This window comes from Amphiura filiformis, chromosome 15, assembly GCF_039555335.1.
Source record: "Amphiura filiformis chromosome 15, Afil_fr2py, whole genome shotgun sequence".
Classification (NCBI taxonomy): domain Eukaryota; kingdom Metazoa; phylum Echinodermata; class Ophiuroidea; order Amphilepidida; family Amphiuridae; genus Amphiura; species Amphiura filiformis.
Genome location: NC_092642.1, coordinates 16,017,232 through 16,036,754, shown reverse-complemented (window position 1 = coordinate 16,036,754; position 19,523 = coordinate 16,017,232). Strand labels below are relative to the sequence as shown.

The following is a 19,523-nucleotide window of genomic DNA, read 5'->3' as shown; positions in this document are numbered from 1 at the left end:
ATAGTTATCTGTCTACTTACAGGATATTTATACTGTATGGTAGAGAGACTACTCAAGTAATTCCCATAGTTATCTGTCTACTTACAGGATATTTATACTGTATGGTAGAGAGGCTACTCAAATAATTCCCATAGTTATCTGTCTACTTACAGGATATTTATACTGTATGGAAGAGAGGCTACTCAAGTAATTCCCATAGTTATCTGTCTACTTACTGGATATTTATACTGTATGGTGGAGAGACTACTCAAGTAATTCTCATAGTTATCTGTCTACTTACAGGATATTTATACTGTATGGTAGAGAGGCTACTCAAATAATTCCCATAGTTATCTGTCTACTTACTGGATATTTATACTGTATGGTAGAGAGACTACTCAAGTAATTCCCATATTTATCTGTCTACTTACAGGATAATTATACTGTATGGTAGAGAGGCTACTCAAATAATTCCCATAGTTATCTGTCTACTTACAGGATATTTATACTGTATGGTAGAGAGGCTACTCAAATAATTCCCATAGTTATCTGTCACTTACAGGATATTTATACTGTATGGTAGAGAGGCTACTCAAATAATTCCCATAGTTATCTGTCTACTTACAGGATATTTATACTGTATGGTAGAGAGACTACTCAGGTAATTCCCATAGTTATCTGTCTACTTACAGGATATTTATACTGTATGGTAGAGAGGCTACTCAAATAATTCCCATAGTTACCTGTCTACTTACAGGATATTTATACTGTATGGTAGAGAGACTACTCAAGCAATTCCCATAGTTATCTGTCTACTTACAGGATATTTATACTGTATGGTAGAGAGACTACTCAAGTAATTCCCATAGTTATCTGCCTACTTACTGGATATTTATACTGAATGGTGGAGAGAATACTCAAGTAATTCCCATAGTTATCTGTCACTTACAGGATATTTATACTGTATGGTGGAGAGAATACTCAAGTAATTCCCATAGTTATCTGTCTACTTACAGGATATTTATACTGTATGGTAGAGAGATTCCATAGTTATCTGTCTACTTACAGGATATTTATACTGTATGGTGGAGAGACTACTCAAGTAATTCCCATAGTTATCTGTCTACTTACAGGATATTTATACTGTATGGTGGAGAGGCTACTCAAATAATTCCCATAGTTATCTGTCTACTTACAGGATATTTATACTGTATGGTGGAGAGACTACTCAAGTAATTCCCATAGTAATCTGTCTACTTACAGGATATTTATACTGTCTGGTAGAGAGACTACTCAAGTAATTCCCATAGTTATCTGTCTACTTACAGGATATTTATACTGTATGGTGGAGAGACTACTCAAGTAATTCCCATAGTTATCTGTCTACTTACAGGATATTTATACTGTATGGTGGAGAGGCTACTCAAATAATTCCCATAGTTATCCTGTCTACTTACAGGATATTTATACTGTATGGTAGAGAGACTACTCAAGTAATTCCCATAGTTATCTGTCTACTTACAGGATATTTATACTGTATGGTAGTGAGGCTACTCAAATAATTCCCATAGTTATCTGTCTACTTACAGGATATTTATACTGTATGGTGGAGAGACTACTCAAGTAATTCCCATAGTTATCTGTCTACTTACAGGATATTTATACTGTATGATAGAGAGACTACTCAAGTAATTCCCATAGTTATCTGTCACTTACAGGATATTTATACTGTTATCTGACTACTTACAGGATATATATACTGTATGGTAGAGAGACTACTCAAGTAATTTCCATAGTTATCTGACTACTTACAGGATATTTATACTGTATGGTAGAGAGACTACTCGAGTAATTCCCATAGTTATCTGTCTACTTACAGGATATTTATACTGTATGGTGGAGAGACTACTCAAGTAATTCCCATAGTTATCCTTCTGTCTCTTTGTTTCCCCACCTTTTGCTTTGAACCGTACGATTCCTTTAGCCACAGTTTTCTGGTTTTCCTCAGCTACGATCATTGTAATAGATGCTACACACTAGCAGATCGCTGGAATAATGACAAAAAGGTTGAGATATTAAAATGATATGATCCTTACAGTTGATGACAATCCGATGAAACCAAAATGGTTAGTCTGGGAAGAGTCCATACTCTACATAGCCCCATAGGGAATTAATATCCACTCTGGGCATGCATATACACATTGATTCTGTCCATGAATTTGTTCTTTCCTGCTGTCTGGTGAAGGAAGTACAATTGCATTCTTTTTTCACATATTTGATGTGTATTTTGCCCATAATGGATGGTTAATAATTACATTGACTTCTGGACAAGCAAAGTGCTAAAGTATGTGGTCGATGTGATGCAGTCAAACTCGAGATGTGAGGATGGAGCTTTTTACAGAAGAAACTTGCTAGGCCCTGTCAGCTACTTATCTACTCGATTAGATGATATACAATGTACCTCTTTTAAAAATAATCCGTGGGAAAACTCCAGTTTACTCTTGGTATCAAGAGAAGCTCAATGTAGATCACCAATGCAGCATTATACAAAGTTCAGAGACATATTTTCTATAAAAATGGGTGCTGTGGAGATCATTCTTAGAATTCTGAACACTATTTGCACTGAAATGTTTAAACATTCTTGTGGAATAATCTCAGTTCATGAAAGTTCTTGTAACTTCAATGTTTGTTCTTGTCAATGGCATGGTAAGTTTTATTAGGTTTAAACTGGTGAACCATGAAATGGTATCAGCCTACACCAACCTTTTGGTCTGAAATGGACATATTTTTAAATGCCACAAATGTACATGTATGAACCCCAGAGTGGTGTCAAATGAAAGAGGAAGAAGTAAAGAATATAATAAAAATATTTCCCCACCCGGAGGTGACACTTCTCATAAGACCCGGGTTAATACTCCTATTTTGGGTCCTTTTCATATATATCGAAATGCCAAGAAGGATGACCCCCCCCCCCCCCCGGTGGGTGGTGTCAAATGAAAGAGAAAAAAAGTAAAGAATATAATGAAAATATATTCCTCACGGGGTGACACTCCTCATGTCTGAAGCATGTAACAGTGGTATACTACAATTTACTGCCAAAGCTCCATGGTTCTGCTATGGTGCGGTAACCACTCTAGTTATTTAATTAATGGGCCAAAAAAACAACAAAAAAACATTGCATAATTTTTGGCGGCACTATGGGGGGAGGGGGAAAAGGTGGCATTTGAATATTTTTCACCCCCCTCCCCATTTAAAGGCAAAAATCCCCTTTTGTGACAATTTTGTGTAAAATGTGTTGATTTTTTTCCCAATGCCCCCCTCGAAAACAATTCTGGTACTGCCACTGATTGAAGCACAGGAAACTATTATTGTATTATCTTTAACTTAAAAGGTAGGTGATCAGATTTTTTCATATTGTGTTTATACCTCACATTGACGCCTGCACCAAAATATTCCAATTCCCAAGTTTTGAGGTGAAATGCGATAGTGGTTTTGATATTAGAAGTAAAACTGCCCATAGAATGGTATGTGTGGTATACCACATTTGGGGATGAGGCTATCACTTTTTCATTCATAACATCTAAACGGAATATATTTTGGGCCTAACATTTCAGTGGGATTATGAGAAAAATATGAGCTTTCTTCTGATGCCAAAATCTCCATTTTGATAGAGTGGGGGATGAGGCTGTGGATCAGGTCACCCATCTTTAACACTGTGTCAAATCAACCTGTATAAGTGGTATATTGAACTTGTGTTTTGTTAGTTTCGTAAGGCCAAAAAAAATAAAAGGTTTGTTTCAAAGCTCAAATTTTGGGATCCCAATTTGCAAACCTTAAATGGTCCCCGAAATGGCCTACATGTACCATAACCACCGGGTATAAGCCCACCTATTTTTCTGTGAACAAGGGTGCACTCAGGTATAAGCCCAGTACTAAATTTTGGCCAAGTTCTTAAATCAAATAAAAAAAAATATCAGTTGATATTAATTAAAACATTCCACACTTATAATTTTAAGAAATTGACATAAATGATAGAAATTACTGGTACATTGGGCATATAAAAATGGGGGGGGGGGGGAGTGATGGTTATTAATTTTATATTTAAAATAAAGGGCTAAATTTAGCCCTTCCCCGGTTATAAGCCCACCCCCCATGTTTGAAGTGAAATCGGCAATCTAGGGGGTGGGCTTATACCGAGTGGTTACGGTAGATACATGTTGCGAGCGCAGCATGCAGGAAAATTTGCATATTTAATCATTTCCATACTGTATTTCCTAAGCCTTAACAGGAGCCCAATGAATGTGTGCCAAAATTGCTTGCCCCCCCTCTTGGCTTGCTAAAATTGCTTGCCCCCCTTTTTGGCTTGCCAAAAATTTCTTGCCCCCCCCCCCCCCATTTTACCCTCCCACCAGGGCTCATAATTATTGCACAGCCCCCAAATAGCACAGATACTGATTTTAGGCTGGATTTACAGCCAATTTCCTTAAATTTTACAAGTCCCCACGGGAGAGGTATCAGGAAATACATGTAGGATTCGTCATATCACAAATTGCCATATATTCAACTTTAAGCAGATTTGTCAGGAAATGGGACTGGTCACATTTACATACATAATGATATATACATGTATAATGTACCGTATATTCAAGCAGATTATTATTTTTGCGAACCTGAACTAAATCCTTGACAAGACAATATATGAGACAATTCTGCTATATTTTTGCTTGTATACCCAGTGGAGTAGCCAGGTGGAAAAAGGGGAGCAGCTGCCCCCCTGTGAGAAGTCTTGTCCCACATCTTGCCCCCCCCCCCCCTGTGGGATGCTGGATGTCCTGATATTTAAGATATTAGGCCTTCTTTGTACTTTTTAGACCATTCTTTCTTTACCATTTTCGTTAAAGTTTGCCCACCCTCTGAAAAAGTGCTGCTTAGGCCACTGTGAATTCCGTAGCCCTGGGACCCACCAAGCATAAAAAGGCTCTAGAAAGGTTGAACCATACTATAAGGACCATTGATGTCAGGATTTAAAAGCGATCAATATCGATATTAATTTTCCTCCCAATTTTAATCATCATCTACAGTATACAGCCTGTCTCAAAAAAAATTGTGCAAGTGGAAAGCGCCATCTTTGGCAATTAGAAAATACTGTTGTGACATGATGCTTACATCAACGTCAAGGGTACAGTTGTAGCTTTTAAATACCGTTTGTTTCATTCATTTTGGTTTTGGCAATCCAGTGATCTGCTTCACTAAACACAAATGTATGAAAACCCTTTTGTGCCACTTTTTAGGAAATTAAATAGAATGTTATATCCAAATACCTGTACAGTACAGTTAATAAAAGATCATTCATTTGTAGGATTAGAAATGATTATGAAACTCAGTATAATTGTATTGAAGACAAGAGCAGCAAGATGCATAGCTACAGGTGATGGTCCTTCCAGAAGGAATGGTGGCTTTGAGTGACCCATGTAAACAAACAATAATGTTAAAGACCAAACTGTTAAAATGGACTAAACTGTTACATGATTTCAAGCAATGTCGGATTCAGCTCCTGCACACTCGGAAATGTGCTTATGATTTGATGAAAATCATCAATGAATTTTAAATCTTTAGTGTAAAATTTCAAAACTATAATTATGATGTGCAATATTTCTTTGACATGATTTTAATTTTACAACAGAGTGTTCAATATTTGTTTGTCTTTTATCATGTCTTGGGTGACAAAGAGAACAGTATTTACCATGATAAAATCATATAGTACATGTATTTAATTTTACAGCAGAATGTGAAATATGTATTTATCTTTTAATTTTGTTTTAAATGGAAAAAAATCATTATACCTGTATTACCCAAAGACCAAGAAAGGAGAGACGGGAAAAATATCACATTTTGCCACACATCAGCCCTCCGCTAGGATCAGGCATTTATTTGCCAATTGCAAAAATCCTTTACATGTAAATAATATTAAAGACAACAACAATTCTCATTATATATAAAAAGCAAAATGGCTAAGGCTTCAGCAAGCGTTAAGCATACAAAAGATGCAAAATTGGGAAAATAGAAATATATGGAATACCGGTAAATAAAAGCAACGGAACTGTGTGATGCTACATGAGCCAATAGCCTTCAGATGAGGTACCTAAAAGGGGCACATAATATGATTTGAATAGGGTGAATTACGCTATATATTGTAAGGGAAGCTGCTTACAAGCAAAAAATGTTGAGCAAAAGCTGATAGGGTGAGTTACGCTACATATTGTAAGGGAAACTGCTTACAAGCAAGGACCTTTAAAAGCAAAACGCTGAAGCCTTAGAAGCATATTTAAATTCAAGATTTGTTCTTTTCCTTTGCTGGAGCCCAGCGAGATGTTCCCGAGCATCCTTGTAGCTTTGTAGGAAAATAACCTATATATAGATATAGATATAAAGATAATCATTATTGATTAATTACTATACTTAACAAGCAAAGGGCGCCTTATAAGGCTATAATTTGAGTAATTTTTATATGGAATGTTGAAAATGATCCGCCATCACCCTCTAACACAATAGTATGCATATCATATATATCAAACATTGTATATGCTCATTCCTTTTCTGCCTTTCCTTGGTTGGAACTTGCGAGATATTCAAAAGCGTTCTTGTAGGAGAGATGCCTACGACTTATGCATTTCTAAATAATATTTGTAATTACTCAATTGATTGGCAACATTTGTATCGAAAACAATTGATTTTTATGAAAGCATGAATGTTTTCTTCATGCTGCAATATTTCTTTTACTCCATAAACACAATATATCATTTAAAGACAACATTTTTATTGATATTTTTGGCTTTACAACCAATTCATATTTTTCCTCAACCGCTTATGGGAGTGGCGGGTGGGAAAATTAAATTTCCGATCCTAGTCGGATGAGAGCTGAATGCGTTGTGATATTTGAAAAGAAGACAAAGCCAATCTCTCCAAAAAGGCTTCCTCTCATTGGCTAACAAAAAAAACTAGGAGGAATCTGCCATGCGAATGGGCCGCAACCCGTTGCCAAACACGCCGATCCATGACCGCATGACAATGACCCGATTGACCTCCTAGTTCATGACCTTAAAAGTCATTTTAATGGGCGCGACCATTCTTGGCATGGGTAAACTGGTTTCTTCAAGACGAGCATTCAGAAACATTATTATGATAAAACAGTAAAAACAGCAAAAAACAATTTAATTTTGTATTGTTGTGTAATCGATGCATTCTTTTGGTTTCACGAAGGAACTCTTGATAAACTTTATGCTATCATTGATTTACGTACAGACCTCTTCCCTAGTAAAAGTGGCACAATTGTGATTTTAACCTTTCGTTGTTAACTAAACATATCTCTAGATTAAAACAAGCAAATTGAACAGAACAAACGGCCTTCGAACGCTAACTACGCCCCTTCACGCTGCTGCAAGCATCATGCCACAACAGTATTTTCTAATTGCCAAAGAGGGCACTTTTTACTTGCACAATTTTTTTTGAGACAGGCTGTACATGAAAACCATCTGTTAATAGTTCATCCTCAGTTTTGTTTTCATTTGCTGGCATGGAAAACGTTTCTCCTTGGAAACCCTGTAGTATGATAGCATACGATATGACCTGGGACAATATTATTGCTCAATCCTTTTTTCCCAATTTGTTGATACTTTTCTTTGATTATCGGCAACTTGGATCAATTTTCTTCAGAAAGTGATATCTGCTATATTAATATTATTGGGTACTGGGTAGATGTCATTTATAGATTATTATCGATATGTGACCGTACACCACACATGAGACGTACAGTCCACCCCCGGTGTTTTATTTTGTGTTTAGAAAATATATATCATAAGCTTTAAAATGGTATATCATTATTTTCACTTCAAGCGATATTCAGAAGCGGGCTTATGGTTTGTTGAACTTTGCTCCTTCAACTAAATAATACCTTTTTCAGTTCTATGTGTATCTATTTTCCCACATTGCTGGTAATAAATATCAAACAGTCATAATTGGCGAATGGCGGGGGGCCTCATAATTATTACACAGCCTGGACCAGGAGCTAAAATGGTCCAACTTGTGCTAAAATTGGATAACCATTGGGTAAATAGAGCCTGGGAGCCTGGTTAATGAAATCCTTGTTGTCAGGTTCAATGGGAGAGAGCTCTTGTAAAGGAGAATTTAAGTCAAATCACTTTGAGTTTGAGTCAATTGTGTAAAACAAAACTGACCACAGTTTTAGATACTTCTCAATATTCTTGATGATTTAAAAACAATTCCTGGCGGGGAATAAATTGTGAAGCAGAGCGAGGGTAGCAAGCGGAGTTCTCACCCCTCATGGCTGGTAGGGTGCAGGGGCAACGCCCAGGTGGGGTCGACGTGGTGAAGCCCCCCCCCAAGCCAGAGAGCTTCTGCACATATTTTGGCACTGGTCACAGGAGAGGCAATTTCATGGGGTAAGCCCGGGGGGGTAATACTCTACTTTTATTGTTGTATGTGTTAAGCACAATCTCACAAATACACTGTGCATGTAAGTACCATTGCAGATATCTTTTTTTTGTTGTTGGTTGGTTTTGATGTGATGGGTCACATATAGGCCTATATAAAAAAGAATATTTTAAAGTGAAATAATAAGGTAAAATCTAAGGGCTGTGTAATAATTACCCCTGGGTGGTACAATTTCCAAATTTATGGCTTGCTAATATTGCTTGCCCCTCCCAACCTGCTAAAAATTCCTTGTCCCCACCCACGGTCTAGATATAAATACGACATAGCGAGCAGTTAATTTTGCCTATATTTGAACTTATTGTTTTGAGTGTTTTCATAAGCCTTTTGAGCATGTTACTTAAATGTGTGCCAAAATTGCTTGCTCCTCCCCCTCGGCTGGCCAAAAAAATCTTTGCCCCCCACAATTTTACCCTCCCCCACTATTGCACAGTAAGAATAGCTGGCTTTGTTAGCTGGTGGCAGGATTATTCAGCATGGAAATCCTAGCCTTTCTTTTCTGATCAAAAGCTGCTCTAACTTCTTCCAAAAACCAGCTAGCATGACAGGCTTTCTTCTTCCTCAATTATTAAACAGCATTAATCAAAATTAATGAAAAATAGTATGTATACTTGCCTCCAAGCCAATTCAAGGTCACCTCCGTTTTCATTGCCTGTATCACACCATGTAGAGTATTCTGCACACAACCCGGTTAGCACTATAGTCTGCAAAAAAAGAGGCCTGTTTAAGTGACATTCAATAGGCAGCAGTATACATGAAGGGCAAGGACTCAACATACAGGACACAAAGGACATAAAGGACAATTTAAGGGCACAGTACACCAAATCAATAAGCAAAAGGTGCAATTAGCCTTTTCGAGATATAGCGGACACAATAAGGGGCTGTGCAATAATTATGAGCCGGGGGGGTAAAATTTCCAAACGGCTCGCCAAAAATCGCTTGCCCCCCCCCCTCGGCCTGCCAAAAATTGCTTGCCCCGCCCTCGGCCCGCCAAAAAATCTTTGCCCCCCCTTGCACATCCCAAACTTTTGGGATCCCAATCTGCAAACCTTAAATGGTCTATATACATGTTGCGAGCGCTGCGAGCAGGAAAATTTGCATTTTTAACCGTTTTCGTATGGTTTTCCCTAAGCGTTTTATTTAAAAGGCACCATAAGAATGTGTGCCAAAAATTGCTTGCCCCCCTCTCAGCTTGCCAAAAATTGCTTGCTCCCCCCCCCCTTGACTCGCTAAAAATTTCTTGCCCCCCCCAATTTGACCCTCCCCAGGGCTCATAATAATTGCACAGCCCCTAAGATGGCGCTACATGAAATGGGTAAAGTCTTTTGAATTTGCCAGGTTTTATAAACATATTGAAGACTGCCCTCCTATTGTATACGCCATATCTCGAAAAGGCTACTGGTGATGAGTTCTGGTTAAAAGTATACCGGTATGCTACTGGGGACAATGTGATGTCCTTAGTGACCATGTTCTTTGTGAGGTTGGCATGTTCTGATTTGAATAAAGATGCTAGCCTATAAAATCACTAATATGTAGATACAGTATATGAAATTAGGCCCTTTATAATTGATTCTTAGTTTCCTGTTTCCCGCCCGCGTCTAGACTGGCCCCAGTATCGGTTCAGTTCCATCTCTGGATAATATAACAATAAATAATTACATAATGCCCTATTCCTGTACCCCCCCCCCCCCTTAGTTTTCTCAATGTCAAAAACCCATTCCTCTTCATCCACAAATCGACGCCACTGATTACGCACACAGTCAGTGCAGCAATATAGAAACATACTTGTATTATTAGTGAAGGCGAAAGTACATTGAGCGCTGAATCCTCGACTGGTCCAATCTGTTTCAGATCTCCCTTCCAAATATTCGTTCAACGAAGCCCGGTGATTCTGATGTCAATTACGAAAGCCCCGCCCCAGTTTCAATTCAAATATGGTAGCACAAAGCCATGCCGTGGGATGTGACGCAAGATCGGATGGGACACTTGTCAACAACTGAGAGGTATTGAGCTCAAGTGGCACTTGTCTGATAGACCCATGGTACGCGCAATAATAAAAGGCAACCACTCGACTCGGACTTAGGCCTATTGTCCATATTGCGTATATTATCGTGTGCGGTTTGCAAATGTTTGCACATTATTTAGCTAGGAAGCCTTTTCAAATATCCCCACTGCCAAGCTGCGTTGATTGGTCGGATACAATATCGTTGTTTTAGTCGCTACACAAACGTTAATGTAGTGAAAACATGGACGTGGTATATAGAAAGATTATGCGTGACTCCAAATCCGTAAAAGTGAACTCCCAGCATTTTGTGGGAACTGGAAGGCAAATTGCTTACAGACTGGGAGGGTCCATGTATTGGGTTGATTTTTAATGCTATGTAATCTACATTACCAGTCGTTCTCCATGGACCCGAGGGAGGGTCTAGCATGTGGCCAAAGTAGAGAATTGCAACATATTTACTTATTTCATTTATATTTTGGATTTTCTCTTTAAAAATAACTTTTAATGACTTCCATTTGCTACTTTCTGACTTTGATCATATCAACTATAATGATGAATAAACAAAGAACATAAAATGTATAAAATCAAACATATATTGTAAACTAATTAAATGCATGTTCCTTGTCAAAACAGGTGGATGTAGGTTGTGACCACTTGTTTTAAAATAAAGAAAATAATAGATAATTAATAATTAAAAGTCAACCTTATCACTTGTTTTCAACCATGAAACAGGAAACTAAGTATCAATTATGATGGGCCTTATACAAATCGATTTCACGAGAAAATTAGTCCGTCCGTATTACTACTAACGAAACCAATTTTAATGCTTTTGGTGTTGAAACAGCGACAACATAAATAAGTGAAAAATATTGTCACGCAAGGTACATGTAGAAAACGCTGTGTAAAAATGTTCATGTTTATACATGCTTTTCAATGGAGAAATTATTTGGTGGTCTGCACCCTTAAATGGAGTACTGTATCAGGCCATCCAGGACCAGGTCCAGGACCATGCAACCCAGCTTCTGCACAGTGTAGTACATACATACATGTACATGTAACATACATGCACAGTCTGCAAAAGAGGGTAGGTTTTAGTGATCAAAGTTCAAGAGATCCCCAGGAAGAGACCAGGGCAGTATAAAATTTACATGTGGGACAAGGAGGTTAAACACAGTAGCATGGGTGCAATACACTACCCAAACAAGAATAGTCTTATAAAAAGACAAAGTTCATGGATCATGGTGTATAGTATTTTGTTCCAACTTTCATATCTAACTAAACTGTGCACTGACTTGCCAATAAATGATTTGAGGTTGCATAATAATCCCACAGCGTTCCTAATTAACCAGTTAATTATAAACGGCGGTTAATTAACGGTAAGAAAATAAAATCCGATCTTGTAATTCAATATGTCATCATACTCTTGAACATGGTACAAGTGAGCAGATGAAGTGTGCTTGTCCACCTTTAGCTTTAAAACATTCCATTAGTTATTTTAAAATTTTGCAATTAAAAAATTATTTTCATATATAGGGGAGAGTGGGGTAACCCCAAACACCTTTTCATTTAAGCCTATTACTACACATTAAAACAACATAAGATAAAATAAACCATACCAATATTATTAAGAGTGTGTAATACTTTAATTACAACCACATTCTCATTAACCCAACCTTAATTAGTTAGAAGATATGATGAAACAAAGAAAATGGCGTCGTTCGTGATTACCCCGCGATCTGGGGCAATCCTGAAAGGTACTGGGAATTGCAGTGGGCGTAGCTGCCAGGGGCAGGGAGTTTATTGGCAATGACAAATGGATATTCGAATGAAAGAATCATGTGAATTTGGACGATCTTTAGCTTGTTTTCGTTGTTGAAAGGGATTCAATCATGTTTCACCGATGTTCATCACCGATTAACAACTCGCGTCCGGCGCGTCTGCGTGGTTTACTTAGCTCGGGCAGCTAAAGCTGCCCTCGCGAAGTAAACCACGCAGACGCATTGTTGTTAATCGGTGATGAACAACGGTGAAACTATGATTGAATCTAATTGTTGTATACTATTACATTTAAAAATCAGGGGAATATAGCCAGTGGCGGTGCCAGGAGTTTGTTTGGGGGCATTGAGGGGCAAGTTGAATTTCAGGGGAATCAAAAAATTTTCCGCAAAATTGTGTGAAAAAAGTGGAAGTTTTAGTAGTTTTGAGTTTTTACTGCCCAGTGGGGGGCATTCAAATTCAATGCATTTTGATATCATTAATAGAGTATGACATGAAAACTATGTATCAATTTTCATATTAAAAACACAAAACAATGTGCAAAATTCAATTTTTTTTTTTTAGGTCAACCATGATCCTAGCATTTAGGTCTAGGTCCAGAGACACTACAAAACCGAAAAAAAACTTTGAAAAAAAAAAAAAAAAAAAATATACCGCCACTGAATATCACAGCATTGATTTATTTCATCAAAGATATCAAGGCTAATTTAAAATCAATTTTCCAAATGGTGGCGTAGCTTCACGGCTTCATGGAGGACAAGTGTGCCCTATTCGATTTTAAAATTTAAAAAATATTTATCAAAATTGCTGAAAATCGGCTTGTGTTACCCCTGGCCTCCGCCTGTTGCCGACACTCATGACACCCCGACTCACAAGAGCTAGGCCAAGTCTCATATCTTGTACGTACGATATTCTAGACAATAGGTCCTTTATAAGTACGTCCCTGTACACTTGTTCATTCTCTTCATGGCTGTTTCCGTTATGAACTTACGCCCCTCTGAAATCAAGCCTTGGAAAAATCCTACCCTGAGGTACTCACACCTCCGTCACTACAATTTACAAAATACACTAAAATGGATCACCGTGGTGTAAAATTATACATTACTTACTTTTTGGTACAGTACAATGTAAGTCATTGTACGGCATTGTCAATGATGGCTGCAGAAAATGCAGAATTTTGAAAACAGACATTTGCCCATATTACTTTGCTGATTTTTGACCTACACACATGGTTGACCCCTCATTTTTTAAGTTAAATAATCACCTTTTTAAACAAAATAATTTCCATGTAAAGTATCCAACTTGAAAATTTTGTGATCATGCCTACCGTCACCATAACAAAATTTAATGTCTCATAGAGATAACACGGTGGCCATGGTGGCGAAGAAATTTCATTTTTTTGCTGTGAAATGCAAATTTAGTGATGAAAAGAGATGCAGGAAGTCTTCATAGTGTTATTTTTAAGGATTATATCACAAAACTGAACACGTGAGTATTTATGGTGATTAGGGTGAACCTTTGAAACTGCGACTTGAGTTCAGTGCGGCTGCCACCGACACTGTGTGCCCCGTTTTTTGTAATACTACGTAAGTCATGGCCCTATGGCGAGGAAGGAACCAATAGAGCCATGATGTGTCGGGCTAGAAAAATCCATTGTATAACCTTAAGGCCTATGGCATCATTGGACATGTAGTGATGTAGCTCGTAGTATGGGACCCTTCATAAATAACTTTGTGGGGGGGGGGGGGCTGGGCACTTGCAAATTTTGGAGTCAAAACTTTTTGACCCCCCCCTCCAGAGAATTCCCTGAAACTTTTTGACCCTCCAGTTTAGACATGTATACAAAACTTTTCACCCCCCTTTTGACTTAATCATCGCTTAGAGGCGCAGAATTGGTCAATTTGGCACCCCTCTATGAGAATGAGAGCAACATCTGGGCACATACTCAAGATTTTTAATACTTAATTGTTGATCAGGGGCATAGCCAGCTTTCTTGGTCAGGGGCCCAGGGGGGCCACTCAAATATGAGAGTGTACGAATGCGTGACCAAATATTTTCGAACACCCCCCTAAACAAGTTTTCCTCTGTGAGCAAAATGACCCCTATTAAAGCAAGTTTTTAGCGATTTCCCCAAAATTTGACCCCTAAACAAATTTTTGTCTAATTTTGACCCCACTAAACAAGTTTGTCTAATTTTGACCCCCCTAAACAAGCTTTTGTCTAAATTTGACCCACTTTACAACTTTTTAACAAGTTTTAATGGATTTTGACAACTTCAACAATTTTTTGTAGGCCTACTAACTTGTCATTGAACACTTAAAGTCTACACCTCCCGGATATACCCCCCTCCGGTATCACTTTATACTAGGCCTACATATGAATGATGAACACGATGAATTCAGAGTGTACCATGAGGCCTTCAGATGCGTAGATTGTTACATGAATCTGATTGGATTCTCGTAAAGTAGTTTTGTGAGAACATAAAATACCAATATACAGCATAATTTATCCAGAGGCAATAAAAGCAGTATTCACATCGTATTTGGTTCTGAATTCGGCACCTAAAGTTGATTATCGTGTGTATCGTGTGCCCTTTTCATGCTTTCTTAGTTTCTATTGCAAATTTAATTTCCTAAAGTAATCCAGAGAAGGGGAAACTCACAAATCTACCAGCAGGAGTATAAGGCCAAAAAAAAAAAATTGTTGTGTTGCCCTCAAGTGGGAAAATGGGAAAGTTGGGCCGGACGGTCGGAAATACATGAAATTCTCGTCTCCCCGTCTCACTCACTCTGTTGCCCCTTTTTTTCAAAATTGTCTGTTTTCTATCTGTCCCTAGTTTAAATTTGTTCCATTGCCTAAATAAATATCTGCTGTAAAATTTTAGAAAATTTGAACCCATGATTTAGGGGGGCCTCTGAGAGGTTGAACATTTGAAATGCAAGGTTGCCGAATTCGGCAGGCTTGAAGGCTTGTTTGACCAAAATTTGACAAGAATCAAATACGTTTTCTTCAAGAATGGTACTTATTTAATCATATTTAGTTACTACATGGTACATATAGGTCTGTAACCTTGTGATTGGGGTCATTGTGATGCCCCAGCAAAAAAAAAAAAAAAAAAGTTTGCTTTCCTTAATTGGAAAAATAACTATTTTCAATCTGGGCTGTACAACATTTTTATCATTAAAGTATTATTTGGTTAAAACTATAGATGAGTTGACTTCTGACGTCATAGCCTGGCAGTATGCGCATTGCGTGCATTATCGCAATTCCCATTGTTCCTTGTGTAAGAGGTACAAACCTACCAAAATAGTATTATTACCTAATCCCATAACGAGTGACTATCCAAATATTATTAATATGTTAACATGTTTTATGTCAACAATACCTACCAACACCCATCACTTAACAGACATTAAGTCTCAATCGCCAGGATCTTTAAGTGTTAAAGTAAACATAATGTCTCTTATCCTGCCGAAGTTACCCCATTTAATTACTCTCTTTAGTTTACTCAAGGCTGTGTTTGTATAAACGAGTTCAGTTATACAAACACAGTCTTGTGACTTACCTCATCCCCTTTGTAATTATTGCGATCATGTTTGGACAACACAATCGGGTTGTCAAAACATGATCCTCATTTCTATTGTATTTTCCCTTAAAACCATTAATAATACCAAAAGCCCCAAGACAATTCACACCGCATCCTAACCAGAACAATAGGTTCTGGAAAGGAATGCGGGCAAAAACTATATAAGGGAGTTGTCTCCCCAGATCTTGGTCAGTTCTTTTACGGAGCAACATTTATCTACCTGTGTAAGAATACTATTAAGATGGCTTGCTGAAGAAATAAAAGACGGCCGTTTGGCTGTCCGAGGCTTGGAACTGTTATAAATGTCTGTGTGAATTCGTCTACGTGTATTAATATCGTCTACTAACCATGTTTTAAATAGTCATCGTAAATCAACCTACAGCTTCAATATTTACACTGGTTCCCACACCAATCGTCCCGTAGCCTCTACATGTACTGGCATCTACTAGCATCTACTACTCTGTTTTGGACTGTGACCTGATGTCATATCAGTACCACCTAGCCACCGATGCAGCACTGGTTATCCTAGCGCTTATGCTCATCATCTCATTTGCATTTCTCATGCTTACTACAGCATTTATCAGCCGATGGATCACAGAATCAGAAATTCGCTATAGGCAAGCACACTTTATGCAACTCATAGCACAAGTTTTAATTTATGCCAACGGAGGAGAGCAGGAGACAGAAGTATAACCAGTTCAGTCAGCCTTTACCCTGCCGTGGACATTTTAATCCTTGCAATTCTCCATTTTATCATCTGATTTAACTTTTGGATTACCGGCGCATCTCGACCATCACTTTTATTTTCATCACCATTTGCCCCGAAGGAAGTCTTCATTTCGTCACTTTATTATTTTCATCATTTGCTTTAACTTTTGGACCTCGACGCATCAACGCTCATATTTTTCATCGCTATAACTTTTGGACATGTTTTACACTTCACCTGTGGATTATCACCGGAACAATATAATGTCATCACCATTTTGATAACTTTTAGCTCCAGTTCGCCCCGGATCACTATATATTTTAATTCAGCATCATTTCATCGCCTATTCAATTTTGACTTTCGGATCACCGTCGCATATTCTTCAGAAGACGAAATTTTCTACTGGACTGTGTCGACAACTACGTGTGCAGATTATTCACTATTCATTGGAATCCTACCCGGAGTTATTCTTCAACCTGTAAGAACTTTCAGTGTGGTATTCACTCCAATTTATATGTTTATTTTGTGTTTATATGTGGTGATATCTAATCCTCCCAGATAAGGTAATATTTATTTTATATTGTATCTCATTAATTATACCACTACTATCATAAATACACCCTCTTTAGTTTTCCATGTCATTTACATTAATTTACCCCCGTGCTTGGCCACCCCAGTACACCCCGCAACGTATTCTTTTGTATTCCATTTCCGAAAACCCCGCTTCTGAATTGTATACCGTTGTCGTTGGTGCCGTTTTAACGAATTACAAGACCATTCTCACTGCCACCTTATTTTAGAAGCAATACTACAAAACCCAAATACATTTTTAATTGGCCATTGGTGCACCCCCGTAGCTCACTCAGGATCTAATCCCCAGCACAGTCTCCAATTTGCTTATCACACTCAAATTTCGTCCATTAATACACAATGATTGGCTATGAGCATTAACATTCAAATCCCACCCTCATGGCCACCCCCCTTACTCCAACGATAATTTATGTTTCAATAGAACCATCTTCACATAATACACAACTTGTCTGCATATTAGCCGAGATCAAATTCGAAAATCTCACGGGCGACCAAAATTTGCAAATAATTCAGGAAATGAGAAACAATAGTTGTCATATTTTTAACATTAAATATATCGACACCCACCAAAATACATTTTCACTTTTTATTGAATACGGTGTAACGTTCTCAATTTTGTCCGATAATAGTCTAATCACCTATAATAATTGGTCAGACGTTGTGTTTGTAGATCAAAATTAAATAAATTATCTATATAATAATTATTTACCCCTTTTACACCTTCCGATTTTACCCATCTTCCAATCAATTATTGTTACATGTCTATATATATTTTTTTTTTAATCTGTACATGTTCCACATTTTGCATATTATCGTTAGTTCTTAGAATCTTACTGAATCTCCCTGGGCATGAGTATTTACATAAGTATCCCAGCTGTGTGGTCAGAAAACTTTCAGCCAACACTCCTTTCAGTCTCCATTGTACCCGTCAACCAAAATACTTTTAGGAGTACAATTCAAGTTCGTTTTAACAACTTGACAATTTCACAGGCTATTGAACTTATTCAATTTTTTAGCCAGTGGCAACAATTGATTCGAGGTGTTACATTAGCCCCTTTACCACAATCACGGTATGCACTGACCATCAGATACACTTCTCCTGCCGAGGTATATTCAGAAGGATTCGTAGTAGCTAATCAGGCATAATTGGCCTGTACTGCACTCAGCTTATTTGCTTTAACTATTTACTATTTACATATGTTAGTTTGTAAAAGCTTAACTTCTCACTGATGCTCTAGTGTTTAACCCCAGGCATCTCCACTCAGCAAATATTTTGTATACTCTTGAGTGTCCTTACTATTACCCTACAACCCGTTACGGAAGGGTGATTTCAGTTCAAAACATTACATTTATTTTGGACTCTTGTCAACAAAAATACAACATGGCGATGCAAAACCAATTCCAAATGACTTTGGATTTACCCCAATTTCATGGTAAACCAACGGATAACATCGCCGATTGGTTTTCAAGGATCGAAGATTCAATACGCCCTCTTGCCGAGGACGATGACGATCTGAACACTCGTCTAATATCAATCCTCCCCAAAATTAGCCGGGAACGCGTACAAAGTCTACAGAGACTTTACCCGAGACATAAAAGAGGACTACGACGCGTGCAAAGAACATCTTTGCGATGTTTTTAATAACCAAGATTTCATACGAATTTTCAAGGCTCTTTGACAGCCAGACCTCGTAAACCCGAGGAGAATATTGAAGTCTATATCGCGGAACTGAAAAATCTCACAAGCCAAGCATTTCCAGATTATTCAGTTCCCCAAAAACAACAGGAAACACTGCGCCGTTTGATTGCAGGTGTCTCCCCGTTCTCAGAGCAAAATTACATGAGAATGATGTTCAAGACATCGCCACTGCTATCAGAGTTTGCAAAAACAACGAAAGAGCCCAATTGGAGTATAAAAACACTCCACACATTGATTCTGCATCTGCCCATGTACCAATTGTGGCCCAAATCGAGTCAGTTGATTTAATTCAACCCGTCAATAACCCTGACCCTATCTTACAACAACTTTTGGAGGAATTCCAAAACCTCTCCACCTCCAACAATGCAGATTCAAAGAATATTTTGGAGGAAATAAAGCGTCAGGGTGACACTTTACAGCGCATCGCTTCAAACATGCGCCCCGATTACACCACAGAGCGGCGCGACAACAACCGCTCTCGTGGCTATGACCGTCGCCGCGACAATTACGGCAACGGCGCTCGCTACCAACATAGGTCTATGTCTTTTGATCGAGCACGCGATTTCAATCCAAATTATGATAGATCACGAAATTTTAGCTCGTCTTACGATCGCTCACGTGATTCGCGTGCAAGATCATCTTCTTTTGAACGCCCCCGCCAAAACGGCAATGG

At 38.1% G+C, this 19,523-nt stretch overlaps 1 protein-coding gene across 3 annotated transcripts in view; it reads right to left on the bottom strand.

Moving 5' to 3' along the window:
- Positions 1-19,523, bottom strand: part of LOC140171303 (uncharacterized) — a 55,613-nt gene that overhangs the window by 21,664 nt on the left and 14,426 nt on the right. The window contains exons 1-2 of one of the 3 annotated variants that reach the window (XM_072194537.1): positions 9,099-9,390; positions 1,857-2,026 (exon numbers count right to left, since the gene is read on the bottom strand). In XM_072194537.1, coding sequence (XP_072050638.1) covers positions 1,857-1,997 — 141 coding nt within the window. In that variant the 5' untranslated portion in view covers positions 1,998-2,026; positions 9,099-9,390. Of the gene's footprint in view, positions 1-1,856; positions 2,027-9,098; positions 9,391-19,523 lie in introns of those variants that run through there. The other 2 variants (XM_072194536.1, XM_072194538.1) reach the window with 2 other exon arrangements.